The sequence below is a fragment of the Eleutherodactylus coqui genome, chromosome 2 (assembly GCF_035609145.1).
Source record: "Eleutherodactylus coqui strain aEleCoq1 chromosome 2, aEleCoq1.hap1, whole genome shotgun sequence".
Taxonomy (NCBI): domain Eukaryota; kingdom Metazoa; phylum Chordata; class Amphibia; order Anura; family Eleutherodactylidae; genus Eleutherodactylus; species Eleutherodactylus coqui.
This window is the reverse complement of record NC_089838.1, coordinates 282308856-282324541: the sequence shown is the minus strand read 5'-3', so window position 1 is coordinate 282324541 and position 15686 is coordinate 282308856. Positions and strand designations below refer to the sequence as shown.

The following is a 15686-nucleotide window of genomic DNA, read 5'->3' as shown; positions in this document are numbered from 1 at the left end:
ATTTTGGGGCCCATTAATGTGAAAGCTCATAATTACAGTAACAGGATGTTCTCTATAGCTATATTTCATGCCTCTTTAAAGTCATTTGCATAAACCATGTGCTTCTGATTTTCCAGCGAGGTAACTGTATGAAGACTGAAGCGCTGCGGAGGCTTAGGGGGTTAATGCTCGTTAGCAGTTGTCAACGACGACTTGAAATAGAATCAATATGTCATGTAAGTCTGTCCAAAAGAGAACAGGGCTTTATTTACATACTGCATATGAACATTGTACGTAGAACAATGAATACATTATCTCGGAGAGGCAGCTTAGGTACATGGCGGTGGCTTCAAAGCTTCTTCACTTATCCAGAGCTGAGGATTTGTTCCAAATCGTATGAGCAGCTTTCTGGCTTGGTACCTCTCAGTTCTGAGTTATTTGGCACCAATAAAATAATAGTAATATATAAAACTTGTAGGCTAGAGATGAGCGAACACCAAAATGTTCGGGTGTTCGTTATTCGTAACGAACTTCCCGTGATGCTCGAGGGTTCGTTTCGAACAACGAACCCCATTGAAGTCAATGGGCGACCGGAACATTTTTGTATTTCGCCGATGCTCGCTAAGGTTTTCATGTGTGAAAATCTGGGCAATTCAGGAAAGTGATGGGAATGACACAGTGACGGATAGGGCAGGCGAGGGGCTACATGGTGGGCTGCATCTCAAGTTCACAGGTCCCACTATTAAGCCACAATAGCGGCAAGAGTGCCCCCCCCCCCCCCACTGTCAGCATAAAGATCGTCCTCCTCTGGCACAGCTGTAACAGCTGTAGCAGAGAAGAACGATGTTTGCCCATTGAATTCAATGGAACCGGCAATACAGCCGACTCCACTGAATGCAATGGGCTGCCGGCGATCGCAGGATGAATGGTCGGAAAGGGGTTAAATATATAACCCCTTTCCTGCAATTCATCCAGAAATGTGTTACACTAAAAATATATACCGGCGTATAAGGCGACGGGGCGTATAAGACGACCCCCCAACTGTCACCTTATACGCCGGTAATACAGTGGAGCAAAGAATAAAAAGCATTACTTACGTTTTTAGATGATCTGCGGCGCTCCTGCAGGCTGTCACTCCCTCCTGGTCCACGGCAGACAAGCTTTCTCCACGAAAGACTTTAAATCCCTGCCTCCAGAAGCACATGTGCCTTCAGCCAATCACAGCCAATGACAATGATGTCATTGAATGGCTGTGATTGGCTGTGTTTCTGGAGGCGGGGATTTCAAGGCTTGAAATCCCTGCCTCCAGAAACACAGCCAATCACAGCCATTCAATGACATCATTGTCATTGGCTGTGATTGGCTGAAGGCACATGTGCTTCTGGAGGCAGGGATTTAAAGTCTTTCGTGGAGAAAGCTTGTCTGCCGTGGACCAGGAGGGAGTGACAGCCTGCAGGAGCGCCGCAGATCATCTAAAAACGTAAGTAATGCTTTTTATTCTTTGCTCCACTGTATTACCGGCGTATAAGGTGACAGTTGGGGGGTCGTCTTATACGCCCCGTCGCCTTATACGCCGGTATATATTTTTAGTGTAACACATTTCTGGATGAATTGCAGGAAAGGGGTTATATATTTAACCCCTTTCCGACCATTCATCCTGCGATCGCCGGCAGCCCATTGCATTCAGTGGAGTCGGCTGTATTGCCGGTTCCATTGAATTCAATGGGCAAACATCGTTCTTCTCTGCTACAGCTGTTACAGCTGTGCCAGAGAAGAAGGATTTGTCTTCTATATGTTCTCAATGGGGTCAGCGCTGCTGCCGCTGGCCCCATTGAGCGCATATAGAATGCATCCATAGCGAGCAGCGGGAGGGGCAGATTTCAATACTCGGGTGACACCTTATCTCCCCAGCCACTCACAGCAGGGGGGTGGTATAGGGCTTAAACGTTGCAGGGGGAAGTTGTAATGCCTTCCCTGTCTTTATATTGGCCAAAAAAAAGCGCTAACGTCTCAGGGAAGAAAGTTTAATTTACCAGAACACCGCATGGTGTTCGTTACGAATAACGAACATCCCGAACACCCTAATATTCGCACGAATAGCAAGCTCGGACGAACGCGTTCGCTCATCTCTATTGTAGGCTGCTGTACTTTTATTATTACAATGGAGCATAAGATCTTCAGTAAATTGAATCAGAAGCATAACTTGCAGTTTCTGGACCCAAAAGCAAAATCTGTAACAATGCCCCACCTTAGCATGTGCCATTTATAATACTGATGCCTTCTTATATGATAGAGGAGCTTTTGGGCATCAGACCTAACTGTGACTTCTCCCTTTATAGCTACACCGCTGAGTTGAATCATGGGTGTAATTACCAGTAGATATAGCAGGGAAGAGAACCTAATTCTAATGGTCCATTCAGATGACCAATTTTCTGATCCAGATTTTGCTATGGATTAGCATGAACTTGTAGCAGATTTTTCCATTCCGCATGGATGTACTATAGTGTGATGAAATTCTGGCCATGTTGGTTCGAGTTTGAGGTGACATCACAGCATCAGCTTCAGCCCATGTGATCCACACGCCGATGCATGCGCAGTGTCATTTCGGTGCTGACATGATCACTTCTCTGCAGGTGTGTACAGGAATTGGTTGGCTGGGAGGTATGTGTGCCAGCCAGCCAATTCTCACCATTCTGTTTACATTTATTCAAGCTCCTCCTCATGGAAGATGCCGGTTATAATTCTGGTTAGCAGAATGTATGTGGTCAAGTTGTTAGCCCTCATCCAGCCTCATTATCAGATAAGTCTGTTTGGTTTATTTGGTTACTGTGGGGTTATATGTTTCTCCTGACTGCTTTGCTATTGTATTTCATCCTGTGCATAGCATACTGATTTCCATTCTTGTCTTATACCATGTTACTTTGAGTAGCTAATTACATCCCTATTTTTTATCTAGGCAGAGTCAGGGACGTACCAGGTTCCTGTCGTGGGGTTACCCTCATCAGGGCAGGAGTCATCTTGCATTATTAGGTTAGGGTCTGATTTCCCATTTCTCCACTTTGTGATTTTGATATAAATTGTTCTCCGCGTTTACAAATTGCGTGTATATTTCTCCTCTTAAGGACATCAGATTATGTCTGACCTGGAAGAGGTATTTAGTGTCTGACTCAGACGTAATACATAGCTATACAAGGGATTTGGAACTCTATATCAGAGAAACAAAACTCCAACCCTACAATTAAGATATATTTAGAAATTAAATAAAACAGTCCTCCATGCCTGAACAAACAAGAATGGCTGCAACGCTTCTCTGACTACCTGATGCACACTGTACATTAGTATGCATCGGTAGTCTATGACACTACATGCTGCTGTGACTGGCTAGTGCCGCTAACTTGGGCAGCACTGGCCAATCAAAACAGCGCGTAAAGTCTTAGACTAATGATGCGAAAACGATATAGAAAAATACTGGTATGGAGGTGCAACCCTCTAAGCTACTAGAAGATGAAGATAAAGGTCCAGTATGTGATGGTGAAAGCACTTCTTTTTTATTATTTCACAAAATAAAAACCAGCAATTAAAAACACGTTTCGGGGACGAACCCCTTCGTCAGTTCAGCTGGATAGGACTGTATGTGCAGGGGGACAGGGGAGAAAAAAGTATGTTGGACCTTAAAACTACACAGTGTTGAAAGGTTTACATTGACTTTACAAGCTCATCGACTTTATCCGTGGTGACCAATTCTTCCATCCTAGAAAAAACTTCAACCTCTGTGATTCATTCCTGAAACATGGGAGTGCCAGTGTCCAGGAATTATCACCTGTACTGCAGTGGGAAAATGGTTTAACAATCATCGATTAGCTGAACAGAAGGTGCCAGGGATCATAGACAAAAGGGCAATCTGTGGACTTCCAAAAAATGCTTAACCAATGATATGTGAATTGATGGAAAATGCTTCGTCTCACAACAAGTGTATCTGTGGACAAGTCCACAATACACTAGTTGCCGGGCAAATTATTTTATGTCAATTCACATATCATTGGTTAATTACACCAAATGTGGAGCATGGAGCCTCATGACCACGTCGCATCATGACCACGTCAGCATGCAGCATCCCCTAGGGTGACCCCGGACACATGGCATACACTGAGGAGCTGGGAGGGCAAGATGCTGGCTTGTCACGGTGGCTCTTACCATGCTCCCTCCCAGAGGAACGCACACAGCCAAGGCCAGGGCAGCGCTGGCCCTCTTCCAGACACCCCTAGGTGGGGCTCACTCCTTCCTCCTCACATGCACATCCAAGCTGGGAAAACCTCTCCTCCTCTTCCATGCTTTACTTCATGAGGGCTAAAGGTACCTCCATGTAGCTGGACCTCTTGACTACAACTCCAAAAGACATGGACCCTTTCCAACTCTCAAACACTCACTTTTATAACCTCTCTCATACCGCATAACAGGTCATAAACTGATACATTTACAGACAGTCTCCAGGCTTTGCAAACATTTAACCCATCACGAAGACTGTTTTGCACAGAGCATCTACATAAGACATACATGTATGACATTATTGAGGGGGCCAGGAAAGCATATACTGGGCCACTACAAGCACTCCTTAGAGACAAGGGGATACATCCTATGAATGTCAGGTGGACAATGGTACCATCTAGAGATGATTTTAAAATTTGTTTCCTGAGCCTCGCATTCCATAACTAATTTATGGGTATATATGAAGACTTTCAACTATTGCTCTGAGGAGAACTGTGTGCTAATTTCGCATTCCTAGGCACCCACAAACCAGGGCGGAACAGTATTAGCGGCTGGACGAAAAATGCTTAATAACTGGGATATGGTTCTGGCAGGGTAAGACTCCTGCAGAAACAGGGACTCCAGTGATGTAGGCAGTGAAGTAAGTGTCGTAAAGGGGTGAAAAGAAAAGATCGCCAGTGGTAATAAGATAACCGTGAAATGGAGCTCCTGGGGCAGGGGGCTTGAAATTCCGCTAGTGAAGAAAGAGCTTGAGGGTTAGTTCAGGTATGGCATAACTGTAATTAAGGACATTCTGGCCATATTAGGAACCGATTCACACCCACACCAGGGGGGAAAGCCTGGGTTATCAAATAGGGGAATTAATGGGCCTGAAATGTGTTTACAGTGCGGTCGCATAATGATAATAGATCTTGGATAAGAAAACATGATATGGAGTGCAGGGCTAATGGAGAGAATGAAGATTCAAGATCTAACCCCTGTTTATGTCCAGCAGCATGAAACTAGTCTACCAAGCATGTAAAAATGGAGGCTTGGTGATAAAGTAGAATATCCCGGATACTCGTACCGCCTTCTAATTTGGCTCTCAACATGGCCACATCATGTCCCACACAAATTTAAAAACTACATATGAAAACTGTTTAAAAAAATAGATTGAGGCAAAATGATTGACAAGGCTTGAAACAAATAAAACAATTTCTTCCAAATATCCATCTTGATAGCATTCATCTTGCCAAACCAAGTCACCCCTTAGACTGGAGGTCAGCTGCAACATGGGATAATAAAGGCTGAAAGTTAAAGTTGCACAGCTGATAGTTCAAATGGCACCTGAACACCAAGATATTTAAGCAAGATGGAACATCAATAGAAGGGAAAAGATTCCCTGAAGGAAGCCGTTTCTGTGTGTGAAAGAGATATATTAAGAATTTCCATTTTAGAAAGATTTACTTTGAAATTGCTAATATAGCTGTATTTCGCAAACTCCTTTAAAATTAAAGGGAATAAGATTCTATAATTAGTGACGTATAGTAGCAGATCATCAGCGTATAGATTGGCTTTATATCATGAACACCTACTGTTAGGTCCTTGATATCATAATTAGTACATATGGCAACCACTAAGTGCTCCATCACTAGGGCATATAGGAGAGAAGATTAGGGGCACTGGTGCCTAGTCAAACTACTAACGACCACTTGTCTGTGAATATGTATGTGTGAGTGATGCTTATGCTCCACCCCTGGTGATGTCATTACTCCGCCTCCTGGTGACATCATCAAAAGTCCTACAACATATATAAAACACAGAATCTGACCGACAGAAGAACAACACAGTTAGGGCTCTTGGAAGGGGAGGACAAAAGTAACAAAATGAGAATACAACTCAGCAGTCTTGACAGAACACACTGATTTATCTCCACCACAGAGATCCGGTGGGCTAAAGGATCGGTGTTGATGTCACTGCTATGGGAGGAGCCAAACTGTGTTTGTCTTCTGTGGTAATCAAGCTGCTGCGTGTGATGTGCCACCAGAAACACTAGTAGTATTAATTTCCTAATAATTACTAGTCCCGTTAGAAATAGTAAAGGGAGATGAAAGGATGCCGTATGCTCGAACTTTTGTGGAAGGCCCATATAAATAAAATCTTGTTATTTGTGTAGCGCCAACTTATTCTGCAGTGCTTTCAGCTAATTTATTTATTACCCCCACCAAGCTGGGTACTCATTTTACTGACCTTAGAAGGATGGAAGGCTGAGTCAACCTTGAGCCGGCTACCTGAACCACACGGGGATTGAACTTGCAACCTTCAGGTTGTGAGTGAAAGCTTAGGACTGCGTTTCCGCTGCCTTATGATGGGACCAAGTCCGTTAGAGACTCACACTAGCGTAAAGTTGAGGGGCCAGGGACCTTGCTACCATGAGACAGGCTAAACAGTGACTCCTCCATGCAGATTTAGTATTGTGTCTATATCACTGCATTTGTTTTGCAGGTGTATTTTTGATATATGGTGCAGGAGGGATCATTGGTCTTATATGTGATTGTGGATATGTATATCCTTAGCCTGTAATGCACATGGCACTTTCAGTATTGAATATATTTGTATGTTTACTTACTATTTTTAGCTGTCTGTAGTGCAATCTAGGGGCAAGGTACTGGCCACATGTGTAGTTTTAAATGTTTTTAGGTTTTTCTGTGTGGAGATGTGCAATGGCTGTGATTGGTTCATTGAACGCTGGCTCTGATTGACTGAGCCGTGGTGCTCAAAAACCAATCACAGCCAGCACTTCCTGGAGGTGGGGATTTTGAATCTCCAATCCAGGAAGTGATGACAGAAGACTTCAAGTAAGTCTGCCGGAGATTCAGGGTAGACGCGCAGGGAGCTGATAGTGCCCCCCCCCCGAAAATCGTAGAAAAAGAGCGCTGCAAAAAATACAGCGATATCGCACCCCCCCGATGCGATCTTCTCATGGCGATATCGCATCGCCCATGTGAAAAAGGCCTAAGTGAGCAATGGGGCCTGAAATTTATTGAGTTGTGCCCTGAAAGCCGAAGGGTGTTCCTTCCATTACAGGCCTAGCCATGCATCTAGTAAGCAGATTGGGGCTACAATGGGTATGTTTCTGAACACATTTGGGGTGAAAGTCTTCATTCTTATGTGTGCTGATGAATTTGTTAAGGGGTCTAGTTTTCAAACTGGGGTCATTAAGGTGCAAACAGGCTTAGTCACTAAGGGGTTAAATGTGAAAATAGAACAGACAGTGTTTGAAAAATGTGGTGTTAGAAATGCCACATTTGAACACTAGTCTGAGAAGCCCCATTGAAATCAATAGAGGCGTTTTACATCGTTTAGTGCGACGCTTGAAATGCCTCGGTAAAAGCTGTAAAAGGAGTTGTGTATGAGAGTGGCCTTAATGCATTCAGAAAAATATATATGCCACAGTGTATTTGTCTTATCAATCACTTTTGTTATTTATATAGTGCCAACATTTTCCACAGCACTTAACACATCAGGTGGAACATAATCAAAATCAGACATTACATTGAGTATAGAGATGAGCGAGTATACTTGCTAAGGCACATTACTCGAGCGAGTAGTGCCTTAGCCGAGTATCTTCCCGCTTGTCTCTAAAGATTCGGGGGCCGGCGGCGGGCGGGGAGCGGCGGGGGAGAGCGGGGAGGAACGGAGGGGAGATCTCTCTCTCCCTCTCTCCTCCCCGCCGCAACTCACCTGTCACCCACGCCGGCCCCCGAATCTTGAAACGCGTTGTATGTACATAGGACTCTCCAGGTGGAAAGTCCTTCTGTTACCTCTTTAAAAAACTGAGTCATTTTGACCGCACGGATTGGCTGTGGACCTGGTTATACCTGGCATAGGACACAGGACCTACAACATTATTATACAAGGCCTTCCTGGACCAAGAGAGGGGAGGGGGGGGGGAGTTATTTACCCGGTGTACACTGGGTTCCTTCCCTCTCCCGAGTGAGTACAACCCATTTCACTTTTGCTTGGAGCGCAATAGAACTCTTCTTTATATTCATTGAGTACTAAACCAATAGACAATTTGAACAATAAGGGTAAGGGTCCACCTCACAAGAGCTTACAATCTATGAGTAAATAGGTGACACAAGAGGTACAAATTGTTGTTCTGTACAATGGTCCAGCCATCTTATATACATAGACTACTATACATAAAACTGTATGAGCTGGTCACCAGCCCAGATATGCAGATATTAAGTGCGTTAGGGTGTATGGGTTGGGGGGGGGGGGGAGTCAGTAAAATGAAGGGATCAGGTTCTGAGGGAGAATATAGAAGATGGGTGAGTGGAGAATAGTTAAATTAGCATTTTTCTTTAGGGCAATCTTAAAGCTGTCGGTTTGGGGGTAAACCTGATTGTCTGGGATAGTGCATTCCAGAGAACTAGTGCAGCTCAGGAAAAATCTTGGGCATGGGAGTGGGAGGTTCGGATTGAGGAAGAATTTAGTGTAATGTCATTATCAGAGTGGAGAGTATGGGTGTCACATATGTCCGTGACTGCTGACGAAACTATGGTCAGCAAGGTACTGGAGCCGATTGGGCAGTCGTGTGTACATGAGACTAAAGGTGGCTAAGTCACAGGAGTGGATCAAAGAAAGGGGTACAGATCTGAGTGGAAGACTTTGAACCTCTCCAACAGGACCCGCCTCAAAGAGGAACACCTCTTTCCGAAAAGGACAACCCCACTGTTTCAATAAGATGAGTTCTAAAGTCAGAGAAAAACTGGATAACGGAATTGGGGTCTAGAGAAAGACTTCACGTAAAACACTGAACACCAACAAAACTAACAGCAAACAGACTGCAGGTAATAGACAAAACTTCTCAGAATACAAAATAAATGCGGAGTACTAGCCAGACAGTAGCCAGGTAGCTGTGAGAACTGAGAAGACCAGAGTACAACTAGAGTTGTATAACTAGAACTTCCAGCCAGGAAGGGATGGATTATATATCTAAAGGGAAGTTGCTGATTCGCTAACAGCTCTGTCAATCCTCATGGACAGCACAGTTGTTGACATAATTAATGAGGATACCAATTAGCTGACAGAGCTGGAAATCACCAGCTAGACTTCAGCTAACAGCAGCAGGGAGATATTTAACCCTAACTAGTCAGGACTAACTAAGGTTTGTGTGCGCTGGCAGTGACGTGCCAATGTGTAGGATTATAGACAAGGATGGGGGAGGAGATACAGGGCAACACAATGGAAAGCTTTTTGGATGAGAGTTAGGAGTTTAAATTGTATTCTATAATGGATGGAGAAGCAATGCCTAGTTACTTGCATAGGGTGGAGGCAGGCCCCCGTGTCGGCACCCAGCAAACCCTAGAAGATGCTGAGGCCCACTGAGGTAGGGGTGGCCCCCTCCACTTGGTGACCAGAGATAGTGTGCTCATTACAGCTGCCAGGGAGCGAGTATGTGATGTTTTTTTTTATTACATACATAATGACGTTAGGACATTATTGTTGGAAGGGTGAAAAGGGAGCATTATTAGTAAAAGTGGGCATTATCACTGAAAGGGGGCAAAGTGAGAATTATTTTTGAAAAGGGGGCATTATTATTGAGAGGGGGCAAAACTGGTTTTGTAAAGGTGTAGATAATGTTGGGGGTGTGATGAAAAACAAAGAGCTAAAGATAGGCTGTGTATTAAGTTCCACAGAGACAAGTTGTGGCTTGGAGATGTTGTCATGGTGGTCTGGGCCACAAACAGGAGAAAAGGGGAATGGAACAACTCCAGTCAGAGAGGACATCACCTGTGATCACTGGATATAACGGTAATGTAATCACATACATGGTCTGGGAAACACCTGTGTAGAGATACCGTTATATAGCCACTGTATGTGCTGCTTCTGATTTACTGCCATATGTGTGCTACACACTGCAAGGAGGCGCACTAAGACTCTGACACCCAAGGGCCTACATAAACCTGGAGCCAACCCTGGGTGGAGATATTGGTGTTACAATAGGATAAAAAGATAAGCCTGGCTGCTGCATTCAGGATAGGTTGAAAATGGGATAGTTTACAGGTAAAAAAGCCTCCCACACTCCAAATACATACAGATAGGGGAATTAAAAAATTGTAAGCCCCAGTGGGGACAGCCCAGTGTCAACTGATGTAAAGTGCTGCCTAACATGCACACTCTATATAAATAAAGGGGATTATTATTTATTTACAAGTTTTTGCTGTTTCCATAGTAAGGAAAAGGCCAATTCTGGCAATATTTATGATGTGCTGATGACATGACTGCAAGTAATTGAATGTAGGGAGTGAAGGAAAGATCAGAGTCAAATATAACCCCAAGACAGCGGACATGTAGCTTGGGGGATAAATTGTTGCAGCAAGTGATCACAATTGAGTTGAACTTTGCTACATCTGCACCTGGGGGGTCAGAAACCTCATATGCCAAACTTTCTGTTATGCTCCTTTCAATGCACCACAAAGACTGTCCCTGGTCTTAAAGCCTATCACAAGACTCTGTCTCTGAGGTTCTGTTTATAGGAAGCCTCGTCTTGTAGCATATGATTCTGTTAAAAAAGGCATACAGAAGTACAGTATAGGTTTATGGCAGTCTATGGCACTGTATTATGTATATGTATAACACAGCTCTGCAATATAGTTGTGTGCATGAGGCTTAATGCTTTTTGACATGATTTTCACAGTATTATAACATTTATACACAGTATAAGCACAAATACAGATGTGTCCTCCCTTAAATTTCCACAAGTATTACTGGGTGGCCACATGTAAAAGTAGAAACATGCAGCATAGACATCTCCTGGCAGAGTATTGCAAAATCACGTTTTTCTTTCAAAGCTGGTTATCTCACGACACATCTCGCGATATGTCAAGCCAAGAGGAAAGGTAATTAAGGACATATCCATATTCTATAACTCGTTGGCACATTAATGCTGTGATCACTTTTCCTCGGAGTTGCTTAGCCGTCTTGGTAGGTTATTGGTTAGGAATTTCAATGTTTTCCATTTTTGATAAAGGCTGACTCTAAATTTTGCTTAGTTTGTGCACTTATATCCAAGAACATGCCTTGCATAGTCTTGTAGTATTGATCTTAAGGTTGTTGAGGTTGGCCATTCATAAAGGTGAACTGTTGTTTAGATACTGTAGTCTTTGGAATCAAATGAGGAACCACATCCATCCAGTAACAACATGCCAGCATTACACATTCATCATATATGATTTTGTATATCTTGGTTCATGGATTCATGGACTAGTTCTTCAACAAGATGGTAGCTCTGTTAGGTTCGGTTCTTGTAGAGTAGTGGTTACTTGTAAAACCATGACAACATCTGATTACTATTATAGCTGACCCTAAATCATGTAAACCTACAGTACTGTTCAAAAGTTTTAGACATGTGTGGAAACAATTGTGTAAAGCAGAAATGTTTTCTAAAATAGAAGTGTTAATAGTTGTTCTGTCAATTAACAAAATGCAAAGTGAAGGAACAAAAGAGAAATCTAAATCTAATCAATATTTGGTGTGACCAGCCTTTATCTTCAAAGCAGCATCAATTCTTCTAGGTACACTTTTAGGGGAACTCAACAGGGAGGTTGTTCCAAACCTCTATACAGTACTGTACATAGATGAATTTCTTTAAGGTGTTGCCTGGTTCAGAAAACCCATATTGAAATATCCTTAGAAAGGGTGGAGCCTTCTGTTCAGGACCCTCAAGAACATCTCTCGCACTGGAGAACCCAACACGTTTAAAGGACACTGGTACCGGATATAGTTCCAGTTGTGTAATTTTCATATTATTCTACTCCTTAAGGTTTCTTTTAAATTAGCCATTGCACATAGTTTATCTCTTGTAAACAAATTTCTTAATTCTGTGAACCAACGATGACGTGGACTCCATCACCGGTTTACCGTAGACTTTGGGGATTCTTCAGCTTCATAGAAAAAACCTGTCCCTCTGGAGGTCAGAATGAGCTTCTCTCAACATATATGTTTGGAGTTAGTGGGAACAGATTCTCCTCCTCGCGAGTTGGACCTCTGCAGGTAGAGCAGAGAAATTAAGTAGCAAAGATGGCGGGCTAGAGAGTCTCAGAGAGTCTGCACAACAAACCCAAAGAAACAGAAAACAGATGGCGACAATGTTAGTATGGGAGATTGAAATGACATAAACAGGAATAGCATACAAAATTTCACAGACAGTTCAAGACATAAGTATTTATTCCTAGGAGACTAGATAACTAGATAACAAACATATATCAAGGGTTCTTTCACACAAGTGCATAAAGGGCGCATTTTTATAGCTATGGCTATATAGGCGACCATCTGAGGCATTGGTTTCAAATGCATCCGTTCACACAGGTAAACATATGGTGCGTAAATTCGTCGGACTACGAAAAATGGAACATACGCGACTGAAATACGCGCCGACACATTTACCTGATAGTTTTGGAACTATCTCTTGCCCAATATATATATTGGTGGCTCCCATAGACTCCTATGGGAGCTGGACAAAGAAAGGGAGGGGGAGGCATTTCAGCAGGTAAAAGCTTACAGTTGCCTCTATATAGGCATTGGAAGGCATCTAGAGGTTTTTGGCAGAGCAAGGATTTTCCGGGGTGCGACGCATTTTTTTGCTAAAAAACGTTGCTCCTGATCGTGTGAATGGGCGAGAAAACGCTGTCCGTGAGGGCAGAAAAAACGTCCGTTCTTGCAATTTTACAACGCCCGCGAGAAAAAGTAAAAACGCATATGAGGGTGAAGCCACACGAGCGTATATCGGCTCGGTTTTCACGCCAAGCCGATATACGTTGTCCTCGTGTGCAGGGGGGGGAGGATGGAAGAGCCAAGTGCAGGAACTGAGCTCCCGCCCCCCTCTCCACCTCCTCTCCGCCCCTCTGCACTATTTGCAATGGGAAGAGGCGGGGCGGGGCTAATTTGGGGAAACTTAGCCCCGCCCCACCCCACCTCTTCCCATTACAAATAGTGCAGAGGGGCGGAGAGGAGGCGGAGAGGAGGCGGAGAGGGGGCGGGAGCTCAGTTCCTGCTCCTGGCTCTTCCATCCTCCCCCCCCTGCACACGAGGACAACGTATATCGGCTCGGCGTAAAAACCGAGCCAATATACGTTCATGTGGCTTCACCCTGACTGTGTGAAAGAGCCCTAAAAGAGACGCTCCTTGTCATAATTATAATTACGGGTTCCTCAAATCAATCCAATAATCCAATGAAAAACATTTTAAGCAAATGCAAAGAAAAATGTCATTCAAAAGAAAGGATAAATGATTATGGTAACAATGTATAATCACTTGCTGTAAATGCAACAGATCTCTCTCCCCCAGCAAGCAGCATGAGCACAAAATCAAGCATCAATCAGTGACTTAAAGAGGTTTTCCAAGACAAAAAAGTGTACATAAAAAAGCACTACTCACTGTTAAATAACTCCTGGTCCAGCGCAGTCACATCTAGAGCATGCTGTGGTTTGATAAAAACAGCACTGATACCCAAAATGCCACAAAAATGCCAAAAAGCAAAATACTGTGCAAGTAGACTTTTCAACACTACATGCCTTAGTAATATCTGCTTGCGGTGCTTTTTTTGGCGTTAAGAAAACACAGTAAAAATGCCAATGAAAACAAACCTAATAAAATGCTATGTAAAATCCAACTTTAAGGCTTTTTTACACGGGTGTATATCGGTTGGGTTTCATTCCCGGACGATATAAGCTTCCATCTAAGCAGTTCCCCCCTTCCCTCCCCTCCCCAGCTCTCTGCCTCTCTCCTCCAGTCCGGCGTTTACAATGGGAGGGAAGGGGGGGGGGGGGGGGAAGGGGGGGAAATGCTTAGATAGAAGCGTATATCGGCTGGTTGTGAAAACGCCGGCCGATATACGCTCATGGGAATAAGCCCTTAGGATGGTTTCACACTGGCGATCGCAATTTTGCTGCGGGAAATGGCAGCAAATTCGTGCCTTTTCTTCCACGATTTATGAGCACCAGCGCTGCTTTTTCTCGCAAAACATTGTTGGCGCTTGTGGTTTTCTTGCAAGATTTTGCCAGGTTTTTTTTGTGCGAAAGTCAATAGGACTGTTAGGCTCTGCTGCTGGGACCTGTAGTACTAGGGTTTCTAGCAGCACAAGCCTACAGGTGCAGCATAATGACATCATGGGGTGCTATTTGGGAGTCCTGGCAGACTGGGCTCATATATTTCTGCCTTTTAAGACTTGCCCATGGCAGGACTTAATAGGATGCCTGCAGACATTCAATACTGCATCTTATCTATTAATCTATTTTTTTAAGTATTAATAGAATAAATTGATCATGTGATTTTTGCTGCATTGAGTATCCTGTAAATACAAGACCCCTTGCCCCCCCCCCCCCCAAAAAAAAGTTGCAATTGTGTGTTTTCTTTTTAAATTTCACTCCACTTAGGAATTTTGAAAAGTTTTTTCAGTACATTATATGGTACCATTGAAAAATGCAACTCGTCCCACAAAATACAAGCCCCCAGACAGCTATGTTGACAGATAGATAAAAAGGTTATGAGTTTTTTGAAAGTGGGTGAAGAAAACAAGAAATGCAAAAAGCAAAAAATAGCAGTGCCCTGCAACAAAAAACCCATGCATAAACTCTCAAATGGAGTGGGTAACATTACACTTTCTGGCTGACACTGCATATATTGTTATCATAATAAGACTAAATTGATTTATGAAGAAAGGGATATACTCACCGAGGCTTGGGAGCAATATGTTGTGCAGATTTAATACTCAGTAATATATTAGGAATCAGCAGAATGGCGCACCAACCAAGGCAAAACCAAAAGCCGTTCTATAAGTGAAGCACAAATAGGTCACATTATCTCTAAAAGGGGCACTAGCCTTTCAGACAACTTCTGCTCATTCACTAGCTTGTGTTAGTCTCAGCATTTCTGTAATATACTTGCATTAAAAATGTTGTTGCTTTTCCACTGTAAATCATGTTTAAAGTGTCTGCCATTAGGGGTCTCCCTTCCAGCTTCTCTGCAAGACACTTTCTGCTATTAGGTACAGAGCTTCTCTAGTAACAAGGACACAGGGATATTTCCTTAGCAACAGGGGCAGCAGTTATCTTTATAGCTGCAGGCTGACAGATCTGCAGACACTGTGATAATGAGCTCCACAATCTCTGCCTCTCCTGCTGTTACACTGTCTGTGTTCACATTATATTGTGTTTACTGACCATTTGGCCATAATGTCTCTGAATGCCTAAATCATTCTGGGAAAGCAGAGAGTTGGGCATGCGAATACTGCCTTTCTGCTGATTGGACTAGAGACAGCGCAGTGCAGCATGGAAGGGCAAGGAAGTCAGGACAGGGAACTATTGGCAGATTGGTAGGGTTGTTTCAGGCCCACTCCCTGAAAGTGTAATGCAGACAGCAGAACAAAAGAAAAATGAAGAAAAAAACTGCTAATC

At 43.5% G+C, this 15686-nt stretch overlaps 1 protein-coding gene across 4 annotated transcripts in view; it reads right to left on the bottom strand.

The window, feature by feature from the left end:
• Window positions 1-3505: 3505 nt before the first annotated feature.
• PROM2 (prominin 2) overlaps window positions 3506-15686 on the bottom strand; it is an 84031-nt gene continuing 71850 nt past the window's right edge. The window contains exons 22-24 of one of the 4 annotated variants that reach the window (XM_066593076.1): window positions 14965-15062; window positions 13669-13711; window positions 3506-12339 (exon numbers count right to left, since the gene is read on the bottom strand). In XM_066593076.1, coding sequence (XP_066449173.1) covers window positions 13702-13711; window positions 14965-15062 — 108 coding nt within the window. In that variant the 3' untranslated portion in view covers window positions 3506-12339; window positions 13669-13701. The remainder of the gene's footprint in view (window positions 12340-13668; window positions 13712-14964; window positions 15063-15686) is intronic. The other 3 variants (XM_066593077.1, XM_066593075.1, XM_066593074.1) reach the window with 3 other exon arrangements.